Source organism: Quercus lobata, chromosome 2 (assembly GCF_001633185.2).
Source record: "Quercus lobata isolate SW786 chromosome 2, ValleyOak3.0 Primary Assembly, whole genome shotgun sequence".
NCBI classification, from domain to species: domain Eukaryota; kingdom Viridiplantae; phylum Streptophyta; class Magnoliopsida; order Fagales; family Fagaceae; genus Quercus; species Quercus lobata.
In genome coordinates, this window is record NC_044905.1 from 104,168,686 (window position 1) to 104,193,080 (window position 24,395).

The 24,395-nt window shown below is 36.0% G+C and overlaps 1 protein-coding gene across 1 annotated transcript; it reads left to right on the forward strand.

Moving 5' to 3' along the window:
• The first annotated feature begins 4,300 nt into the window (after positions 1-4,300).
• On the forward strand, positions 4,301-9,181 carry LOC115977691 (glutathione S-transferase zeta class-like). The gene is made up of 11 exons (XM_031099708.1): positions 4,301-4,411; positions 4,493-4,601; positions 4,693-4,749; positions 4,860-4,945; positions 5,040-5,114; positions 6,490-6,543; positions 6,668-6,749; positions 6,936-6,997; positions 7,699-7,758; positions 8,200-8,327; positions 8,888-9,181. Exons 1-10 carry the CDS (start codon positions 4,409-4,411, stop codon positions 8,308-8,310), a joined length of 699 nt encoding a protein of 232 aa, XP_030955568.1. The 5' UTR covers positions 4,301-4,408; the 3' UTR covers positions 8,311-8,327; positions 8,888-9,181.
• The last annotated feature ends 15,214 nt before the right edge of the window (positions 9,182-24,395 follow it).

Consider the following 24,395-nt stretch of genomic DNA (forward strand, 5'->3'; position numbering starts at 1 on the left):
GTGATGAGGCTCTTTTTTATTTTTTGGTTTTAATGTTATAATTTTCTATTTATACCCGGTTGAAGTTTACATGTTTGTCCATTAATATTACACATTTGTGAATGACTGATATTACACATATAACATTTTTTTTTTTTTTTTGTTAAATATTTCGATGGTCACCACATGTATTTTGTAAGTAGTTTTATTGTTACGATTTCATTATGCATTTTCATTATATGCACTATTTATAAGATTTATTCAATGGATCTTTTTTTCCTCCCCCTATAGGTTAATACTAAATTATAGCATCATCTTCCAATTAATAACACGTTGATTAATACATAAACAAAATTGGCAAAAAATGATAATAATTACGTAATACTAGCCTCTGAGCATGCACGTGAGGCAAAAAAAGATAATAATTACGGAATACTAGCCTTTTGTGATTGGAAAATAAAGTAATCCCAAATTAATAAAAAAGTCTCTGAACGCATGCTTAGAGGCTAGTCTATATATATATATAAAACCGAAGCTTTTGAAGCTTCCACAATTTTCCACGTCAGCACAATATTTATAAAAAAAACATAAATAAAAAAAAAATCTTTTATGGAACCAAAAAAAAAAAAAAACACAAAAAAAATCTTTTCCAAAACCCGATAAATACAAAACCAGCCTTCTTCTTCCTCAAAACACAAACCACTGCCGTTCCTATCTCTTCTCTATTTCTCTACCCTCTTCTTCCCCAAAACCCAACACTGAAAATCAATCTTGCCAAGAAGCCATCCCCACACTGTCAAGTCCGAAATAGAAAGAAGGCATCACTGATCTCCACCTTTGAGCACTGACGACATCTTGAGACTTTACCATCAGACCAGATTCTCTCTGCAAACATTACTGGTAAGTTTTTTATTTTGTTCTATAATTTAGGGTTTCGTTTTTGGTTCTTTGGCTCTTCCATTCTCTCTACCTCTCTCAATTCTCAAACCCCTAAACTATAGTCCACGGGCGCTAGCCTCCCACTCCTTTAATGGCAGAAAGTTTTTGATTTTGAGACTTTTTTATTTATTTATTTATTATTTTGTTCTATAATTTGGGTTGTTAAATATGATTTAGGGTTTCGTTTTTGGTTGTTAAATATGATTTAGGGTTTCGTTTGGGAGTGTTTCTTTTGAATGATTAGCTTAGATTGATGGGTTTGGAGCCCATAGTGGGTTTTATTAATTTCAGTTATATGTTCAGGGGTTAGTGGAAAAGTGATTATTTTTAAAGTATGAAAGTAACCACTGTGTTGGATTTGATTGTCTGAATGGCTTATATGGGTTTGATTCATTGGATTGATAACATACTAGGGTCAATTTTAGTTTTATGTTTTATGATAAGATTTATTTGATTTTAATACAAAACATTCACTGCCAATACTGAAAGCCTTATTAAGATCCCTTTTTAAAACACAAATTTGATCATGAAATAGCTTAGGCCCTATCTGCTTCCTAATATTAACTCTTGTGCTTTATTATAAATTTCCCTTCTGGCCTCAATGCAATAATATGGTTGGGTTTTAGATATTCAGGCTCCAACGCACTGTGTCTGGATTCAGTTCTCTCCTATCATATAGTTTTAAAGAATCATATTTGGTCAGTGTAAAACATCCATGATTATTAGTTTTATGGAGGGACAGTGCTCTGTCATTATTCAGTGAGGCCCTTCATTAATTGGTTTTATTTGATTTTTTTCCCCTAACAGGACACAGTCTTTGATCCATATTCCCTCACTTGTGGCCATATATTTTGCTACATGTGTGCTTGCTCATCTGCATCAATGTCAATTGGGATAAGTTAAAGTCAGCAGAGCCTAAAGGAAAATGCCCTCTGTGCCGAGAGGTAAGTTAATATCTTTATAGCCTTTGCTTCTTGGTTCATTCCAGTGACAAAACGGTGGGGTTGGATTGGGGTAGGTCCTAAATTCAAGCTTTGCAAACCAAAGTATCTTTCTATTGTTGGACTCAGATAGGTCTTTCTTTTATTGGACTCAAATAATACCATATTCTCTCTAATTCATCAATTTAGAACCAAAAAAGAAAAAAAAAATTGAGAAAAAATAATGGATTTGTCGTAATTTGAGCTATTTTATGTTTTAGAGACTATATATGTCTTTACTTCGAACATAGTGAAATAATGGATTTGATAAACAATTCAATAAGGTGATTTGCATTATGATGGAAATGTGCAATTCTATGTTAAGTATAGTTTTTCATATTTTTTTTATATTTTCCCTATTTACATGTATTGTGGCTTGCTTCCAACAATTTTATTTTTTGATTGTAAATCATTAGAAAGCAAAATAAATGTGTTTCATTTATTTTCTGTGTGTATTTTATTCACATATTTCAATTAGGTAGTCAAAAGTAATTTGGCTGGTAAAAAGTATTGTTCTTTATTGCCAAATGTTTGTTTGAATTGGAAGCCTTATAGAACAATTTTCATGAACAAGGAACCCTCATTTGTTTGGTATATTTTATGTTTAGTTGGCCTTTGGTGTTACTATCAGTTACATATGGCTTGGTCTTAATGAAAGATTATTTTAAGGCAAAGTAAGTGGGGTTTCTGTATTGCTATTTATCTCTGAGTTGAGGACTTCTTTCATTGTAATTTTGGATGGTTCTTGCTTTATGTTGAACGAAATTTCTTCAATTTGCTGCAAACCTTGATGGGTATTGCTTAATAAAAAGTTATTTGTCTCATATATGTGGTCAATTGCAACTATCATGGCCATTGCTCTTGCACATGGAGGGGTAAGTCCATATGACTTCAATTTTAATTTTTCTTTAAGCTTGAACATTTTTTTATTGACATTGCTTCTTTTTTTGCTATTGTAACATTGTCATTTTGTAGAACTTTTAGAAGTCAACATGAATGATTATCGTTAGGTTTTGAATCAATAGTTCTAAATTTGTTGATGAAATTTCACACCATGAAATTTCTATCCAAAAAACTGTATGTTTTAGTTTTACCTAAGAATGTTATGATATTCTTTTTCATTTCCATCAAATTTGATAATAGTTTTCCCTCTCATCGTATCTTGAATCTCCAGGAGAATATATCTCTTTCCAATTTACAATAGATTATAATATACAGGATTTAGAGAATGTATAACAACTCCTTTATTGCAGCTTATGAATTTTAAGGAGAAAGATGGCTTTTCATTTTGATTGGTGATGAACTGGACTAATTATACTACTCATCAGCGGCATGGAATCTTTCAGGTTAATTTTTACTTTGGAATATTTATTCTGTTTATTCTCCTTTTAACAAAAAGGAATATCACATCGATGTTTCCCCTTTTTTGATTGAGAGAGTTTAGCTTAAGGTTGTCTAACTTTTATTCTTTTGATAGTTAAGGTGAAAAGGGTTGCATTGGTGAGTTTCTTTTGTATTTCTCTTACCTTTCAAAGGGCACAAGACTGAGGATGTATACTTTTATAATGCCTGGTCTACATGAGATGGAGTTTCTACTAATGAACAATTAGATGCTTGTAGTGCACACAAGACTGAGACAGGGCTAATGAATAACATTATGTAATAACATTATAACCTTAGTTCACCAAGTTCAAGGTCCTTAATGATTTTCTTTTAATATGTTTTTTATTTATTTATTTAAATGGATGTAGTTTATATAAAGATATGTTAAGCATTCTTGTGTTTGCATGTTGTGCTCCCTTTCTTCTGTTTACTAATTGCACCATATATGACTTTACAAATGATACTCCTAAATGTGATTTTTTAAGCAACATTGATGATGACAAGAACAAGGAATAAACAACCAGGATTACCAGGATTTTGCAAACAGACTGAATAATAGAAGGGATTATGTTAAAAAAAATGATAGAGACCTTAAAGTTCATGAAAGAAAGGCTGCAATTGATAATAGATGTAGGATGCCTACCAGTAGTTTGAGGTTGTTAACTAAAGGTACAAATAAGTTATACAAAGTTAGATGTTGTTTTTAACTTTGTACTTGGTTAGAACAAAGCAATTGAATTTCCCATATTGGTATAGTGTTTTAAGAGATTTGAACTTTTATAAATACTCATGTATTATTTAACATTATTAAAAATAAATAAATAACACTATTTTAGAACTTAGTTATTAATTTTCCCGTGCATCGCACGGATTAGCGACTAGTTATTATTATTTGGCTATTCCTACGGAGTACGAGAAAGAGAAAAGGAATCTTTGTTCCTTATTTTTTGTGGGCTGGGCTGGGCTGGGCTGGGCGCCGGTTTAATTGTAATTATCACACATACATATTTCCTTTCCTTCTTATTAATATCTATTAATCAGAATCAGATGACAACAAAATCGCCGGCGGCTTTCCGTCGTTAAGAATTAGAAGTCTTCTGTTTTACCAAAACCAAATTTACTGAAATATGGTACTACTGAATATATCTATCTATCTATCTATATGGTTTGTTTGCTAAAATATATTGAATTGAAATGATTTTATGGGTTAGGCAAGCGTAGGCGGTGATAATAAGAAAGAAAGTGAATTGAAGCTGAAACTGTATTCATACTGGAGGAGCAGTTGTTCCTTCCGCGTTCGTATTGCCCTCAACTTGAAAGGTACTTTCTTTCTTACTTATTTCTCTTTATTTATTTATTAATTCTTCAATCTATCTTAATTTTTGATGATGATGATGATGATGATGATTAGGGCTGGAATATGAGTACAAAGCAGTTAACTTGGTGAAGGGAGAGCAATTCAGCCCCGGTGAGAATAGAATTAGAGTTAGATGACCTTTACTTTACTTTCTATTATTGTTTTTATTTATTAATAATTATGTATGCATATATGTATGTATGTATGGTGTAACTAAAAAGAGTTTACAAAGCTCAATCCTATTGGTTATGTCCCCGTGCTTGTCGATGGGGACTTGGTGCTTTCCGACTCTTTTGCCATCTTACTGGTTCGTATCTCTTTCTTTTTCTCATTCTACTTTCCCTATTATTATTTATCATCAATTCTTCTTACATTTTTAACTAACTAACTAACTTACACAGTATTTAGAAGAAAAGTACCCCCACCACCATCCTTTGTTACCTCAGGATCTTCACAAAAAATCCATCAATTTCCAGGTATCAACATACTGCCTTTAACTTAATTACACTCATCTCATTTTTAACCTTCTTTTTTCCATTCTTTTTGGATTTTACACTTTTCTTAATCATAAAAATACCCATGTACATCAATCTCCGGTAAGTTTTATGTACAATTAATTGATGCTCACACCATAAAAAGCATCAACAAACTGAGGTTGTAACAGTTCTTTTTTTCTTTTCTTTTTTGATAAATAACGATAGTTTATTAATCAAAATACCCATGTACATCAATCTCTTAAATTACAATGATCAAGCATATCTAACAAATTAGAACATGGAAAAGAATAAAAAACACAACTCCAATCCAGTAAAGAGTGGAGAAGGAAATAGTTTAACTCAAGAATAGCCCATTCTATTCCCTCAAAGCATCTTGTGCTCTGTTCTCTCCAAATACACCATAAGACACAATGTGGCACAGCCCTCCACAAATCCATCTCTCGATGTTTACCAAAAAGGACCTTGCAAAGCTGAAAATAGGTCAGTAACACTTTGTGGCATAACCCATAGATGACCAAACTCAGAAGCAATTGGACAATGAAGAAGAAGATGATTCACTGATTCCCCACGCCTTTTACGCATATAGCATCAATCCACAACTGTAACTCCCTTATTCCATAAAATATCAAGAGTCAGAATCTTTCCTAAGCCGGCAGTCCACGAGAAGAAAGCAACCCTGGGAGGGATCTTTGAGCGCCACACAAGTTTCCAAGGAAAAAGAGTATCAGGAGTTGAGTAAAGAGAGAAATAGTACTCACGACATGTGGCTGCAAAGAGCTGATGGCATATAATTGCACTTGGAACTGTCTCTATCATTTTTTGCCACATTAATAGCTTGAAAATTGTGTCTGCTTCAAATTCTATTTTGGTGAAACTTATGCAAATAATTTACATTGAAGAATGTATATAAAGCCTACTTCACTTGCTAAGCAAACTGGGGTACACATTGAAAAGGATGGCTATGCCAAAAATGAGGTGGCATCTTGTTCGCCCCTAGATTTGTTAAATACTAAATCTTCACTTTGAATTGGACACTCTTTATTTCAAAAGCAAATGGGGGGTATTATTTTCCAAACAACCTTGCAAGCATACCTACAAGGAATTGTGTCTCACATGGTGAATAACACTAGTGTTGTTCTTTTTTACATGTTGGATAATATGTTTGAAAATCCCTCTTTGGCTTTACTTTCTTTTCCAGCCTTGAGGATATAGTATAATGTTTTGAGCTTCCTGATCTAATCAGGCATAATTCTTTGTTGTATCGTATCCATTTTTGCTAATATTCACACATGTTTTGGCAAGTATGTTTCAGATTTAGACACTAATGGGGTTGCTTTTATAACTGGATATGTAGGCTGCCAATATTGTTTCCTCAAGCATACAGCCTCTTCAAAATCTGGCTACACTGGTATATATCTGAGTGAGACTGTTGTGGTTATATACCCCTCTGTTAAAATTTAGATGTCATTTTTCACGAAATTGTTAGAACATATATGATATAAAGTTCATTTTTGTGCTTTTCCTATCTACAGAAATACATTAAGGAAAAAGTTAGTCCTGATGAGCAACAGCAACTTGCTTTTGCTAAACATCATATTGAAAAAGGCTTTGTAGGTAAGCTTTGACTAATCTGGTGAAAGGATCGTGCTCTTTGTTTATTTGGACAATCAGATTAATGTTCATGTCTCCAAATCTCCCTGGCAATTCCTGTCACATGTGAACTTTATGTGCCACCAAGCAATGATTTCTGCTCCTCAATGGGTTTGAGTCTATTTCGATTATTATTTTCATATGTTTCAGCACTTGAAAGGCTTTTAAAAGACTATGCTGGAAGATTTGCAACTGGAGACGAAGTTTTCCTGGTTTGGTTTCCTGTTTCATCTGTGTCTGTGCCTGTAAACTTGATTATAGTTTATGCTGCTTCTGTTTTAAGGATTCTTTTCTTCTTTTTCTCTATCCACATTGAATGTACAAAGTACCTAACCTAAAACACAATCATGCACCATAAATCTGTTGAATCTAAATATAAAATTGGCTGCTGCACAGAGAAAATACTAAAAGCATCTGCATCGCTCTGAATTTTCATTTTACTACCAAAATATTCCAATATTTCTAGGGATTTGCTACTGAAGTTGCCAAGCACCGTGAAGTTGTTCTAATATCTACAACCAAACAAGGATTTTCTTCTGCTTGCTTGTAATGTTATTTCAACCATAAGTATTGAGATCAACTGCCAACAGAACACTGTATAAAATATTTGAACACACTCCTCAATCTATAAGATTGCAATCGGAACATGGTTCTTCTCCCAAACCCAAAACGTGGATTATGAGACATGATGGCACTAAACTCAATTCTAAGCATTACATTTTTGACATAAGTATATGAATTTATATAATTGTACTAAAGTCAGTCGTATACTCAACATGTTTTAGTTCCACATTGCATGGCATAGTAGAATTTCACTTCCTGAAATGCTCGGAAGAATAGTTTGGATGGAATTAATTCATGAATTAAGGTTTTTTTTCAAAATGTAATGCAATGTATTGACAATTATTTGCAGGCAGATTTGTTTCTAGCGCCTCAGATTCGTTCAGCGGTTGAAAGGTTCAAGATGGACATGGTAGTGCTTGCTCTATAATTATTGTGCCAGTACCATTTGTAGAAAAATATATTTAATTTAAATATAATGTAATTTTTTTCATTATATATACTAATTTAATCTTCAATCTGCTTTAACACCAAATTCTTTTTTCACCTTGGGCCTCAGCAGTTTGTAGAATTACAGTTTTCAAAAGCCTTGTAGCTCAATTGGCACCTTCTAGTGTTTCCAACCATGATTCAAATCCCCCCACCCCTAACTATTGATGTATCAAAAATAGTTTGTGGGATTACAGTAGTAGGAAAAATCTGTAGTCTTATTCTGCTAGCGTAAATCTTGCTTCTGGTTTGAGATGTTTCAATTTCTTCATCCACACCTTTTTTCAGTAATCTTGAAATTAGGGTGTGCTTTAAAGTCCATTTCTGTATCTGTATCTGCTGACAATTTTTTTTTCCCATGCAGACTCAATTCCCTGTCTTATCCAGGTTGAATGAGGCATACAATGAGATACCAGCTTTTCAAGATGCTATGCCAGAAAAGCAGCCTGATACTCCTCTGACAAGTGCTAGTTAAACCAATGGGTTGAGGAGGTACGGAGAAACATTGTTGAAATCAGAAATTACTAGCCCTTTCTTATCCATTAGTTGTGTCTAGAATATTTGTTATATATATATAAGAGTTAGGTTCAAATGTTGGATTGGAAATTATGAACTACCTCATCTAAAACATGGTCAAAATTATGGTAAATAAATGTTTTATTGTATAGTAAATGATATTAGATTAATAGGAAATTTAGCATGCATGATGATAAGCATATGGAGGACATGTAATACAATGATAGACTTGAAAAAATGTTAACCTAATTAAAAGTTATTAAGTGATGTAGTATCACAAAAAGATACACCATTTGTAACTAAGACCACAAGAACAAGAACAAGAATAACAACAACAGCAGACTATATATATATATATATATATATCTGTGTGCGTTGCATAATAGAGGGCTAACATATATTGTTTCAATTGGTCTTTTGCATAATAGTGCTGGTTATAAAAAAGAAAAATATCTGAATTTGATTGAAATTGTCATTCCTGTTGAACTGAAACTTTATTTTCTAATAAAATTATGCTTCCAATTTCAAAATTGCAGCATAAAGTGCCACATGATCAAGCTTCGAGATAGAGCTTTTTGAAGCATATTTGTATGAAGGTGTTGTGATGAAGGTTGTCACCTTAAGGAACACAGTGGAATAATGTTAATAATAATGGATGGTGAGGTGATACGTACAATAAATGGTTTGGTTACCTGTTTGAAGTCCTTGAAGTTCAGTTTGCTTTTGTATCCGCTAAAATTATAGTTTTGTTTACCTGTGTTTTCTTCCTGTTGTACACCAATAAAATATCATATTTCTAGCAGAAATGTGTTAGGACTTCCTTAGAAACTCTTTTACAATTCATTAATAGCCAAATAAAAATCTGCAGTAACAAGTTTAGATGTGGATCTTGTCCTTGGAAAGGATGAGACATACCAGTTGGCTAGAAAGACCGGTAAATTAAGAAAGATTGAGGATCTTTTTATTTATTTATTTTTTTGGGTAATAATTTGTGAGGTGCTTATTTAACCATCCACATTTGACATTTGTGAAGGAAATTTATTAACTTGCATTTGAGAAAAAAATCTATAGAGAGTAGTGAGCTGAAGTGCCGCATTCATTTAATTGTATGATGCGTGGCTTTCCATCTAGGAGATGGTTTAAAACTCAAAGCTTTGCAAAATGGCTTTCTTTTTTGGTCTGAAAATGGCTTTATATTAAAATGAAAAGAAGATTTACAAAACAGAAGCTTGAGTTTACATAAGACTGTATACAACATTAAGAAGTGAGGTGGCAAAACCCGATGAAAGTACAGGATCATGCACATGCAATGTGCATGACAAAGGGCGTGGCTTTCTGATTCAATGCAAGTTTTAATCATAGTATTTAATCTTCTTCAAATTTTGGTAATAGTGCTTACCGTTAAACTATTCTATATATGTTAATAATTTTATCTACTAGGAAAAGGGGTATTAGGTATTAGGCGTCCTGGTGATTTACTTAATAATGCCCTTAAATAAGGCTCCGAGTGAAGGGAAGGGAAGGGAAGGGAAGGGTTAATATTGGCTCACTTCATCCAAGACCCATACACATGGCAAGTAAAGTTGGAGGTCGCACAATTAGGCATGGCCCATGGGCATGAGATTGTGTGATACCGATGGGCCCCCAAGGCAAGGCCTGGCCTGGCCTCTCGGGCTGAGCTTCATGCTGACTTAGATTAGATATTATTGAGAGCTCAGGAGAAGATGAGGCGTATGCGTATCGTATAAACATGCTGTCATAAATTTTTGTAACAGTCGAGTAATTTAATCGTGACTGATAAAAAATAATAAGTGAATCAAAGATCAGAACACAGAAAGAAGGAAGATAAATTAGGTATTAGCGTATTTTAATTCTAGCTTCTAGGATTGGGCACTGGGGTCAATTTCTTTTTGCCTCCTCATTTATTGTAACAATTCACAGTGGGCAGTAAAATTAGTGTACAATCAGAGCGTGGCAGAGTTGTGTCCTAATCAAAGGAAAGGAAAGGAGATATTAAAGCAGCAAAATCAATTAATTAAAAAAAAAAAAAAGCATATTATAGGAAGGAAACTATGAAGAAGATAATATTTAATAATTATACAACAGTGGGTATACCAAAAAAAATATTCGGTTCATACATACTAACCATAGAAAATTTATTAGGTAGTTCGAGAGTATCACCCACCATATGAAATGGAGAAAATATACTTCTAAAGTACTCCCTCCGTCCCACTTTATTTGTCCTGTTTGAAAAGTCAAACTTTTTAAGGGAATATTATTTATTATTTTGTCTACCTTTTAAAAATATATAAGTTTCCAAAACTACCCTTAAATAAATTTATCAAAAAATTGAATTAGTAAATTAATAGGGTATAATAGGAACATTTGTAAATTAATGACTTTTATTTTTAGAAACAGGACAATATTTTGGGACATCCCAAAATGGAATAAAGGACAAACAAAGTGAGACGGAGTGAATATCTAATAATAACCAGCAATATTATGGAGAAAATATATTCCCATGGTACCCATTAAGAAAAAATCAATTTTATATAAAGCTAAATTTAACAGTATGTATGTGTTGGAATGAGGTGGTAAATTCCCATGGGCCATGGGGAACACATTGGCAGATGATTTTTTTTTTTTTTTTTTTTTTTTTTTTTTGAGAAGCCGTTGGCAGATGTTAAATGATAGAAAGAATCAATTTCCTTAAAATTATTATTATTATTATTGTCGGTGTTGGATTTTGGAAAAGCAAAAGCGTTTTTCTTCAAATAACTTTCCTTCCTTCCTGTCTTGTTGGATTAAATTTAAATTTAAATGGTATGCTAGCCTACCGCTACCGCTGCCACTACCAGTTACTGTATTTATCTATCTATCGTCTTTTTGTTTTGTAAGATTAATTAAATTGTAATATTAATCTGGGCTCTTTAATAAGGGATAATGTAACATTGTGTCTCCTATTCATCACCATCATCAACTATTCCTCAGTCAATCTAATCACTCAATGATAATCTCTTTCAAAATGTGTCTTCTCTCTATCAAAATACATAAATAAAAAATAACTTTTAGAAAAATTATATCAATATGAGTCACAAAATAAAAAATGAAAAAAAAAACTGAAAATGAAAATGAAATTAAAAGTAAGAGAGCATGAGAGGAAAGAGAATTACCTAATCGTGATTTGTGAGAGGGTGGATTAACTATAGAGTAACATTTAATCTCTTTCAAAATTTAATAATTTGCATCCATTATAATTTGGGATTATTACATTTTTCAATCATAAAAAATCTAGGGACGTGATGAAAAAATTATTTCACCTACAAATGCATTATAATGGAAAATGTAGGGTCAGTTTTTGGGGCCCAGGCCCAGCAAGTAAGTGGTTCTGGCCCAAAAGACCCTAGACAATGAATTTGTAGAAAGCGGGTTACAGAACTAGGGCTGGACGAAGTGAACGTTAATTAGCTGTATGCCATGCAACAGTCTGAACATGAGAATATTTCATTTATGTTCATAGGATACCGGTCCGAGGAGACGTATGAGTGCACCTCTTGCTCTGATTAAAGATTACAGAATTCTTTAATCTCTCTCTCTCTTTTTTCCCTCTGAATTTTCCGATCCCCTCTTCATGGAGATTTCCTTCTCTTATATAGCCTCCTTAAATTGATAAGAGCTTTACACTTGTTAACCATCTGAACCTTCACTTGAGTGTCTGTCCTATCGGACATCCACCTTATCTTTCTGTGAGTTGCATTGGCCAATGTAACACTGTTCGCCTGTCTTCTCCACATTAATGCGGCTGAAAAAGTAGCTTCCTTGCTTTTAATGCGGCAGTTGTGGTTTCTCCCTGGACGTCTTACATTTTCCTCTTTTTTCCTGCTGTGTGAGGCTCATCCTACTACCCACGTTTGTTTGGGATGGTTCTTCACTGTGGAGGGGGCGCACATTGGGCCCGTATTTGTGTGTCCGAGGAGACATTCCTCCTCGGACGTCTTTTTAAATAAGCTGGGCTCAACAGGATTGGGCTGGAAGTCTTTTGGTCCCCCTTTCCCCTTTTGGTCATGGTTGGGCTCCATGCGGGGCCCAAGGCCCATTGTTGACTTTGGGAATTTTACCCCTTCAGAAAATGTAAAAAGTTTGTATAAACATATTCTTATATTGGTTGATAAGAATAAAATATTAACCAATGTTTCATTTTTCTTCTATCATGCAGTCAAAACACAAAGCAGTATATGTCAAGGCTAAAAAAATTTCAACCCAACTTAACCCATTATTAAGTAAATTTTGTCAAGTTGATTTCATTTTTCTTTTCTCATGCAGTCAAAACACATATCATATGCAGAAGTAGTTTATGTCAAGGCTAAATACAAAACAAAAAACAAAAAAAAAATCAACCCAACCTAACTCATCAATACACAAAAAAATTTAGTTTAGTAAATTTTGTCAAGTTGATTTCATTGTTATTTTCTCATGCAATCAAAACACATTTCATAACCACCGCACACCCTTGGTGCAATGGTCACTTCATAAGTATAAGTGCTTGTTGTGGAGTGTGGGGGGAAAGGGCCGAGATTCAAGTCTTCAGGAGGGAGCTTTCACACACATATACACTTAGATTAGGTTAGAATAGAGTTTCTATCTTGTAAATAAAAAAATAAAAAATAAAAAAACACATATCATATGCAGAAGTAGTATATGTTAAGGCTGCAGAGGAAAAACTAACAACATAAATTCTCAATAAATTAGTTAAGGTTGGTAACATGTAGTCTTTTATATTTGAAATTTTGAAGTCATATTTTCAATTTGCTTCTTTAATTCATCCACATGTATGTTATTTCTATTTCCTAAAAACAAAATTAAAAGAAAAATATAAAAAAAAAAAAAAAAAACTGAATAAAAATGTATGGAGAAGAAGAGTACCAAAGATGAAGTTGGTAGAACTCCTAGCAACTTGGTTCTTGGCAGCATCACCTATCAAGCGCTCATTGTCAATGAAGGCAACATAGGAAGGCGTCATTTTGTTGCCCTGCTTGTTGGTTATTATTTCCACACGATCACGTTGCCACACTACCACGCATGAGTGCATCGCCTCAAGATCAATACCGATTGCAGGACCCTCTTCTTCACCAGCCATTCTTATTTCTGATACGAACACCGCACACACTTTGTCTCAATTGTCACTGTAAGAGATGTAGATGCAGAAGAAGAGTTAAAGTCTATTTTTCTTTTCTTTTTTTGATAGGAACGGTTTGTGTTTTTTGTGAGCAGTAGAATTAACATGGTCTTATGGTAGCGTTTTTAGGAACTATCCCCAAATTCCCCACTTCCTAAAAAAGAGTAAAAAAACTATCTTCCACTAACCCTGCAATTACTCGGTTACCTACTTTTTTGAAAAAAATCTTCCTCTAATTTACTAAAACACAACACCACTACCTTAAGATTAATAAATGTTTTTAAGTTTTAACCCACCTCTTTGGCCAAAAAAAAGAAAACTAATACCTAAAGAGCCTCTTCTATTTTTTTTAGAAAAAAAATTAATAATTTATATCTATTATAATTTGAGATAACTACATTTTCCAACTACAAAAAAACCTAGGGGTGTGATGAAAAATTATTTCACCTGCAAATGCATAATACTCATCACACCCTAGGTTTTTTTTTTTTTTTTTTTTTTTTTTTTTTTTTTTGTAATTAAAAAAAATAGTAATCCAAAATTATAATGGATGCAAATTATTAATTTTTTTCCAAAAAAATAGAAAAGCCTCTAATGCACGTGCTCAAAGGCTAGTTTTAATAGAAGACTTAGAAAATAGGATCGCTCTACAATGTCAATTACTGCTTCAAAAAACCCAACTTCATCCACAAACGCATAACACTCATCACACCTCTAGGTATTTTATGATTAGAAAATGTAGCAATCATAAATTATAATGAATACAAATTATTAACTTTAGTAAAAAAAAAAGTTAAAAAAAAACTGTCTACCACTAACCATGCAGTTACACAGTTACCTACTTTAAAAAAATAAAAAATAAAAAACTCTTCCTCTAATTACTAAAACACAACCCCGGCCCACCTAAGATAATTTTTTTGAGAATTCTAAAAAATTTTGATAAATTAAATAAAGGTAAAAGTTAAAATAGTACAGTGAGACCTATGAATAATACCAAAAAATGCTGTGGGGTTCATGAATAATAGCAAAAATAAGTTGAATAGTAAAAAAATAATTTTTGCCAAATGGATACTGTAAGGACACGATTCTCTGGCGGCCCAATAAGGATGTTGGGCTCGCGCACGGAAGATCTCTCACAATATAATTTGTAGAGAGTGGGCTTAAAAAGCTAGCCGCTGGTCACAGGGCGATGTCCGATCCTGGTTTTAGAGGAATTCAGGTAGAAAAAGGAGTTGGGCCTGAACATTTAGGTCCTAAGACGTCGCATCCTATGGTATGGGACTCCTTGGAGTTGATCCGAGGACCATTGAGGCCTAACCCCGGTTATCCAACGACGGACTTTCTTTAGTGAAGTCCGGTGTTGTTGAGATGTTCTCCCCCATGTGATCCTCCTTTTTCGGAGGTGGGCTGACTCCCTCTTCGATTTACTTACTTTCTTCTTTTATACTCGTCTGCATTCGTTATCCTTCGTCCACGTGTAGGGTCAGTCTTTACAAACATTGACATTTGTCCCATCAGTCCAATCTCGGAATTGTTGGGGATGGTTTGATAAAGCTGCAGAGTGCGGCTCTGTCAGGTGCTGGGTCTTATCTGGAGGGGTAGTAAGGATAACCTCCCCAAGGTATCTTGGATCTCCTTACGAATTCGTCCCTGTACCAGTTTCACGCCTTTGTTCTGGTGGGACTATGGATCTGCCGAGGACTACACTGTCCTCGGCTGCCTCCCAAAATTCTTTTGTGCTCTGCGTTGTAGAGCTTGGGTCACAGCTCTCCTCGGATTGGGCCTTCGGACTCTCTAAGGGCAAATGGGCCTAGTCCACGAATTGTTGGGCCCCACAGATACTAAGCCATGTTTTAAAGTTTTAACCCACCTCTTTGGCCAAAATAGATAACTTAATACAAATGTTGGATAAAGTTTTTTTTTTTTTTTAATGGAATTTTTTTCTGATAAGTTACCGCAAGTTTATCCATTTCCAATTGGCAAAATTTATCCATCGAATTCTACTCTCATTAAATAAAACCCATATACACCATGTCCATCAAAGTTTTCATATGTAAAAGTTTTAAATAAAAATTCCAAAATTAGGACTATTGGACTGAAATCTGCTTGTTTTGCTTACACAGCATATGTGAATGGCACAATATTTCTATAAGGACAAAGTTTGGTGCCCAAGCCCAAACCACACAGGATCCTGGTTCAAAAACCCCAATACAATGAATTTTGTAGAGTATGGGTCAAAGAACTAGGATTAGATGAGTTAAGCAATGGCTTGCATGGAGGTGAGGAACAAACAGACAAGAATAAAGCTATTATAGTCAAAAGACCTCTGTCCGAGGAGACTTGGGATATTATTTATGATTACAGATCATTACATTAGAGTTCTTTTGGATGCTACAGTATTATCCCCTTTCTTTTTCTTTGCCCCTACTTCATGGGGGCTTCTTTGCATTATATAGGCTTTTTCTAATCATCTGGGCCTTACACTTGTTGATCATCTGGACCTTCACTTGAGCACCCATCCCATCAGAAACCCCTTTCAGTCCTTTGTGAGTTGCAGCAACCAAGGCAACACTGTTCAGGGGTCTTCTCCACGATAATGTGGCCAGAAAAGCAGCTATAATGCATTTAATGTGGTGGTGGCAGCCTTTCTTTAGATATTTTGAGCTTTCTTCCCTTTCACGTGTTTAGGGGACGTACTTCAACCACTTGACTATACACTTGGTTTGGGTTTACTGTGTCCGAGGAGAAGTTCCTTCTCGGACCTTCTTCCCTTTGTCTCCCAATGATAAGGCTTGTAAAGTAGATCACCTAAGTCATGTTTCTCTCCTCAGACTTGTTAGTGTCCTCGGACAAGGCCTAAGGCCCAATACATTATTTTTAGGCCATAGCCCCTCAAAACTCCGGTTTTTCTCTCCATCCAAGGAGAAAAGCGGGGTTTTGATTTTTTGGAGAGATAAGATCAATTAACTTTTAGTTCACACGTGTGGGAGTGGTTGCTTCTGACACGTTGTAGATTATGAGGCGCTATTAATTGCTCCAGGCGGCTTTGTGCTCCCCCATCCAACGGCGAAGCATAGATCCAACGGCTGACAGTCCTTCTAGAATTTTGAGCGGGAGCAACCTTTCCCCTCCTTTCCTGCTATATAAAGCCTTGAAGAAACTCTTTTGCCTTTCTTTTTTTACAGACATCCAAGAACTTTAGAGAACTTCAGTGCCCAGTCTTCCTAAAACACACCAGACCTTTGAGTTCCCACAGACATTACTGTAAGAAGTTTTTTCTTGAGAGGATCTCTGAAAGCTTCAGAGATTATTGTACGGATACCCGTAAGTTCCTATTCTTTTACGTTTCCCCATTTTCATCTCGACATTCCTCCTCGGCCCTTCAGTTCATCTTGATGGGTAAATTCCAGCGTTTAGTAGATACATCCATCGCCATGGAGGCTTTTAGAGCTAAGCACCGCATTCCGCCAGGAGTGGTTTTGACTTATTGTCCTAAGGATCGAGTACTGACCAATAGAGAAGTGGGTGAAGTCGTCATTCACATGATTGCTTTTATAGAGGGAGGAATGACGCTTCCCATGCAAAGGATTGCCCGGGATTACCTGCTTGGGCTTAGGTCTCACATGGCACGACGTGGTTCACATGTACGAGTGCCACCATCTTAACAAAGCGAGGTACTACCTTAAATCTCGATTCGAGGTCGTTAGGCTAATCTCCTGTCTTCCTAAGTCCAATAAGGGTATGAAGGATGACTACCTGATTGCCTCGGGGGAATGGAGCGACGGTCTTCATTGTCCAACTCGGGCAGGAGATCCAGGTGTGGTACCTCTAGGATCAATCCCTTGGGAAGGGGATTTAACCCTTTAGTTTTATTCCTTTCGCTTGGAAATTTGAACTTTTTCTCTTTTTTATTTATTTTTTTATTTTTTATTTTTTTTTATTTAGAAAATGTCCTTTTAACAACCTAACTACAATTCCCTTCTCGGCTGTTTTGCAGATACAGCCCACATTGCTCCTCGGCTAAGCCATACAAACGTTCAAGCCTTCAACTATCTCTTGAGGTCAGAGATCTTTGTTCATGAGGACGAACAACTGTGTGCTGCTCACTTGATCTTGGGTTACGAGCCCTTATCCCGTACCTTTTTGGACGTCGGCCAATCAATAAGAGCGGGTAGCACAAGGTTAGCCCGGATTGACGTGTCGAAGTTGGGATTCTTGGCTCAAAGGGATCTTCCATCGGTTACCCTACCAATTCTTCAGAATCCTCAACCAGCTGTACAACTACCTCTATAAGAAAATCTTGGAGCTACAGCGTTTGTTGAAGAGGAGACCGAGTCATCTCGTCTTTCACTAGAGGAGGAGATAGACGAGTTCTATTTTGAAGAGGATAACCCAAAAGCCCACTTAATTGAACTCTCAGACGCCGAGGGTGAGCCTGATAGAAACTTGGCAATTTGCATTCCTCTTCTTATTATTGCCTGCCCAGACGATTCTTCCGACGAAGAGGTGGACGACATGGCCTCAAACAAATGCAATAAGAGTTTGCGGGAGTTTATGGCTGCTCGAGGTAAGGGGCAAACCTCGAAGGCGCCCACTAAGTCCCAGACTCCCTCCAACCTTCCTCCTGCTCCCCTACAGGTCCCTACCGATCTCAGCCTGAAAGTCAATCCCGACCTGAAGAAGAAAAGGCCGGTCGAGTCCCTTGAGGAAGGCGAGGTGGGTCCTCGCCAGGGCGTGAAACAACAAAAAGTGACCTGAGAGCCTCAGGACAAAAAGGCTCCATCTGTGGAGAACCGAGATGAGCTAGAACGGGCTGAAGTGCGCATCCCACCACGTACTTGGAGCCCTCAGCTCGAGGTGGACGAAGCAGCAATTCCTTACAATGCCTCAGTCCGAAAGTACAATAGGGGTTGAGCAGGGTACATCGCTGAAGCCTTGAAGCAGCCTATGCTCCTTCCTAGGGACATGGAAGCTTATAGGTGATTTTCGCAGAATGAACTCTTTCTGTCGCTGAAGAGGGATCTTGCGATGGTAAGGCAACTTATCCCTTTCTGGGCATAATTATTGAGCCATATTATATCCTAACTCATGTCATTTTGTGATTTTTGGACAGATCACTTAGCAGGTCTTTATGGCTGAGGAGTGGTGTCGCGATGCCCGCAAGATGGCTGATGTTGAAGCCCTTTCTCGTGCCGAGATAGAGAAGACCCTAAGGGCCCTCAAGCAGGAGCAGCATGAACTGGTTGAGAAGTTCAAAGAGGCGGAGACAAGTTGTAGGAGCGCTGAGGCTAGCCTGAAAAATGCTGAGAAACAAGCCGAAGACCAACGCTAACTATTGTACATGACTGAGACCAAACTTGCCACTGAAAAGCAGGCCATTCTGGATCTCAAAACCATGTTGCAAAAAGCTAAGGAAGAGGTCCAACTAGCCAAGGAAGCAGCCGAGGCAGAGAAAAGGGCTGCTTATTAGCTTGGAGTGGAGGAGACGGAAGCAAGGCTCACCGAGGAATTGTTAGAAGTATGCAGGGACTACTGCAGCATTACATGGAGTCAAGCTCTCAATGCTGTGGGTGTCCCAGCAGATTCTGCCTGAAGGCTGCCCGAAAAAGTCTTCTACCCTCCAGAGATCTGGGAGGTCCCTGCCGATGCCCCTGAAGCTTCTGAGCAGCCTGCAGCTATTCCTGATGCCATCCCCAAAACCGAAGTTACTAAGGGCTCTGGCCAGGTCGCCGTCCAAAGTGAGGATGCTGAGGGGGAGAAGGGCAAAGGTAAGGGCAAAGGGAAGAAGCCCTCCTCCAAGTCTAAGGATCCTTTGTAAGGTTGAATTTAATCAACCATCTTGTTGACTTTATTCTGTGCCAAATTTGCTTGTATTTCAGCAATTAGTAACCCTATATTTAGGTGGGATTCTTGTAAGGGTAGTGAGTGAGATAGTGTGAAGAAATGCTCAAGAGTGTGCAAGAAAAATAGGGACTCGTGACTGGATCTCGTGGGTGACTTGCGGTTGCAAGCCACCAGAAGCTGCACATGTGCCAGGCATGCCAGAAGTTGAAGCGTCATGCTAGCTGGAGCACTACAGGACAAAATAGGACAACTGGCCGTTCAGTCACCTCGCGGTTGGAACTCGCAACTCAGTCAAGCTGCGAGGCCAAGCCACGAGCCAGCCCTGTTTTGAAAAACCTGACTCTTCACATTCCATTCTCACCCTAGTATAAATACCCCTTATACCCACAAAAGAAAGAGAGCTTTTTGAGAGAATTTTGAGAGAGAAACCCTAAAGAAAAACAAGATTGATTCATCCACAATCTTCACATAAGAGACTCTTCAAATTCCTTTACTCTCTTCTTTTCCATTGTTAAATCCTTAAGAGGCTTATTACCAAAACATTTTCTCACCATATCCATTTCTGTGAGAGGGTTATTTGGTGCTTTGGGAAGCAGTTAGGAAGGAACCAATTTCACATTAGTTGATGCTATGGTCAAGTAGCGGAATCCGGGAAGCTAGTAAAGAAATAGGTTCGGCGCAACCTCGTTGAACCAAAAAGCTTGGAAGGTTTAGGTACACTGGGTAGATTAGGCTTGGAGGGTCTATTACTGTTCATGTATCCCAACTACATTTTCTAGTGGATTACTTACCGCTTGGAGAGCGACGGAGAGGTTTTACGCCGAGGGCTTCGGTTTCCTCTTCGATAACACATCATGTGTTGTCCTTGTATTTGCATCTCTCTTCCCTAATCTTTGCCTTTTATTTTTTGCTGTGGATGTGATTTTAATTGGCTTAGATTATTTACCAATTCTGTTTATAGCTTGTGTTCATTTTCCGCACACTTATTGTTTGTCATAAAGCTTGAATTGGTAATTTTGTTATTGGGAGTCTAAACGTTCTTAGTGTTTTATACACTAATTGAACTTTCATTTGGTATTAGAGAGGGTACACTTGTTGTGGTTTAAATACGTAAATGTGATCCTTGACCTCTTGTGTTTATTTGCCATGGATTGTGCTTTGTATGTCTCTTTGTACGATTTGGTTGATGATAAATGTAGCATGCCACGTGTTTGTGAAAATGCCTCTATGAGTGTGGATCCTCATGATTGTGATGCTATGTTGCATGAATCATTTGATGTTGTTGATATTCCAAATGACAAACTCTTGAAGAAAAATGCTAAGAAGTTTCAAAAGAATTTGAGCAAGTTATTTTGTGAAAATGATGATTTGATTACTAAGCTCAATGAATCCAACAAATTGATTGAGAAATATAAAAAACTTGCTGAAGATTCTCTTGAAAAGCTAAAAGAGTTTGAATGTTTGAATATGGACTTGGATACTAAACTTGTTTTGTATAACAAACTTGTTGATGAGTTAAAATGTGAAAATGAATCTCTTAAGATGTATGCCAAGTGTTTGATTGTTGAACCCTTTGATAAAAGAGATGATAATATTTATTGCAATCATGTTGTGGTACCCGATTTTATGCCTATTGTGTATTCTACCTCTAAGGACAAATCGGTGTACGTTCCTCCACACAAAAGAAATCAAAAGGTGGAGAGAAAGACTGTTAAGTCAAAGCCTCTGTTTAGGTCTCAACCTAAGGCTTTGGATGGATCTAAGTTTGTTCCAACTTGCCACCATTGTGGTGTGATTGGTCATATAAGACCTCAATGTCATAAGTTGAAGAGGGAACAAAACCATATTGCTAGATCCCTTCCCAAAAGGCCTAGTGGACCTAAACACATTGTGTGTCACCATTGTGGTGTCTTTGGTCATCTAAGACCCCAGTGCTCTAAGTTTCATGCTTATAAAAGAATCAAAAGAAAAGAAAAATTTGAGTTTTTTGGAAATTGTGCTAAAAAGAGTAAACCGGTTTTGAGTGAAAATAGCATGTTGTTAAAGAAAATGTTTAATACTCTTAACTCCTTGACTATGTACATCTTCGGTTCTCATTCTTCCAACCCTCATCTCACTTCTCTTGAGACACTCATTCCAAACAATTGTTCTGTTTGGATGAGGAAGGGTTCCTATGGTTGAGCTTTTGCTTTTTTGGTCCTTGATTTAATTCTTTCGATCTTTGTAGGACCCTTCATGCATTAAATGTCATATCTTCATGCATTTTGTGCATCTTACATTTATTTGTATGCATTGTTTTGTTTCTGATCTTACTTTTATATTTCAGTTTTGTGTGAATAAAAAAAAAAAAAAAAAATCTAAAACCACAAAAAAAGTGAAAAATTCAAAAAGTTTGATCGTATATGTTTGAGCACATATCACATATGAGTTTGGCCTTGTACCTTTGTACAAATGGCTTTGTGCATTTACGAGTTTAACTTGTTAGTTTTGCACTTAGATCTTTGTGGGAAAAATCTTGACATCTTTGTGTGATTGTTGTAAATCGATCTTTAAGCTTGTCATGAATGATTAGTCAATAATCATGTTGGTTTTGATACATGCGTAAACTTGTGCTTATATCTTTTCCCACTCTTTTATTTTTATTGCTTAAAGAGCTCAATAAATGTAAATCTCAAAATGAAAAGAGATAATGTACTGCAAAAACCGTCGCGCATACTAGTATTCGACTAGGAAAAAGGGAAAGCGACTCATATGAAAATGTATGATGCCCAAAAAGCCAAAGGCTTGTTCATCAAATTGAAATATCACAAATTTCAGGCATTAATCTCAAAATGAGATGTTTTGATTCAAAATGATCAAATGTTATGAATTGTAAAGAAGGCAAATGAAAAGCTTCATCGTCTGTAATCATTTTCTTGTAGGAGGTCATATATGTTCATTTCTATAATTGAGATAGACCACTTGACTTAGTACTAGTTGTGTATGACTTGATTGAATTGATTATTGAAACTTCACTCTAGACTAAAGCCTATTCCACATTTGATACACACACACAACACACATGCCTAATGTTCAATAAATGTCTTATTCATTTGTTAGATTGTACTTGTCTAAATGTGATGTGTGTGTGCTCAATCATATATGGGTTAATCCAAAAAGATTTTTTATCATTTTATATGTTTTTGGAAGTGATTTTTATCACTCTTTGTGTTCATGTTTAGTGCTTACTTTGTTTTTCATTGTTTAAACTGTTCTGTTTTGAAAAACAAGTATAAGAATTTTTGGCTACTCAGTTTGGCTACTTGCGTGAGCTGCCAACAAGCTGCCAGTTTTGGCTACTCGTTTTGGCGACTTGCAAGCCGTGAGTTCAAGCCGCGAGTTTTACACAGAATGGTTTCGCGACTCACTTGTGACTTAGCTCGCGACTAGCCAGTCGCGAAACGCTCAGAATCATCTTTTTAAAGAGCTTTTTCATGGGAAACTTGTTTTAAACCTCTCCCATCCTCTCTAAAACCCATCTTTCAATATTTTTACATTAAAATCCAACCAATTTGAATGTTTTTTCATTCCATTAACATCTCTAAGGTAATTATAAACTCTTTTCATTAATTTTGATCCTTAGATTATGTTTTGGAGAGTTTTGTACTCTTAGTTGAGATTTTTATTATAGGGGTTGGGAAAACTTAATTTTTGTCAAAATTTTTCATGGGATTGGTTTCTTTTGTTGATTTGCATTGGATGTTGGCCCCGTGTGGCAGAATGAACATGTATTAAGGGTGGATTTCATGTTTTTCATGCATTGGTCATGCATTACACATAGCCACCTTTTGCACACACCTTTGCTACCCTTGTCATGCATTGGTCTATACCTTGTTTCTTCATCCTAACATGTCATGTTTACCTTATGCTTTGTAGCACTTTGTTTTGTCTTAGGATAGAGTTTTATTTTCTCATTCATCTCGCACCCCTCATGCATCATTATCATTATTCGTTCCTTCATCTCTTGCCCTCTTTTCTCCTTAACCCTTTGTCTATTCTTGACAAAAAGGGGGAGAGTATACTCTACAGGGTATGCCGGAGTGTTTTTATCATTTCTATATGACTTTTATGTACATCATTAGGGGGAGAAATTCTATTTCTCATGCACATTTGTAAGGGCAGAGATATTCCATAGGGGAGATGCACATACCAAGGGGGAGAAGACATTGAGTTAATAAGAAAACTTTGTTTTATTTGTTTCTCTATATGTTTGTTTTCTTGTATTGTATCATGTTTGTGTTTTGGACATGCATATATCCCTATGCTACCGTGCTTCATTAAATGCATGTTCGGATGATGCTATGTGATCATTGTAGTCATTTTTATATGACTGTTTTGGTGTATAATCAAGTTACTCACATGTTTCACATCATGTTTACTTGATCGCAATTTACTTATTACATTATACTTGTCCTTTTATTACTTACTTTATCTTGAGGGTCTAATGTGTTTTGTGCAAATGTTTTAGGTTACAAGTATATATGTTCCAAGTGCATCACAACTTCTCATCATTTTGAAGGAGAGAAACTTTAAGCACTTTTAGTTTATATTGTTTAAGTTTATATTCAGTATTTTGTGTTTGTACCCATGTTGCTTTTGTAAGCTTTGAGGGTTTGTTTTCATATTTTGTAGGTTTTATGGTTTGTACCATACTTTATGCAGTCTTTATGCTTTGTTAAATCAGTACGTCTAATTAAATGTCATGCATTTTCCTTTTAAGTACTGTCACTCTTGTGCCCTTGTAGGATTGTTCCTAAATGCATATACTTAGTGTATTATGCATTAGTTGAGTGTTGGACATGCAAGTGATTTGCATTGATCTTATTAGCTTGTATGTCCAAGTATTCATTCCAAGTGTGAATGAGCATTGTGGTCACTACCTTGTAGTGATTACTTGTTTGATCAAGTCATGGTTTGATTCTTAACTCCATCTTTGCTTGATCACATCATGCCTGCTTCATATGCATTTCATGCTTTTCTGCATA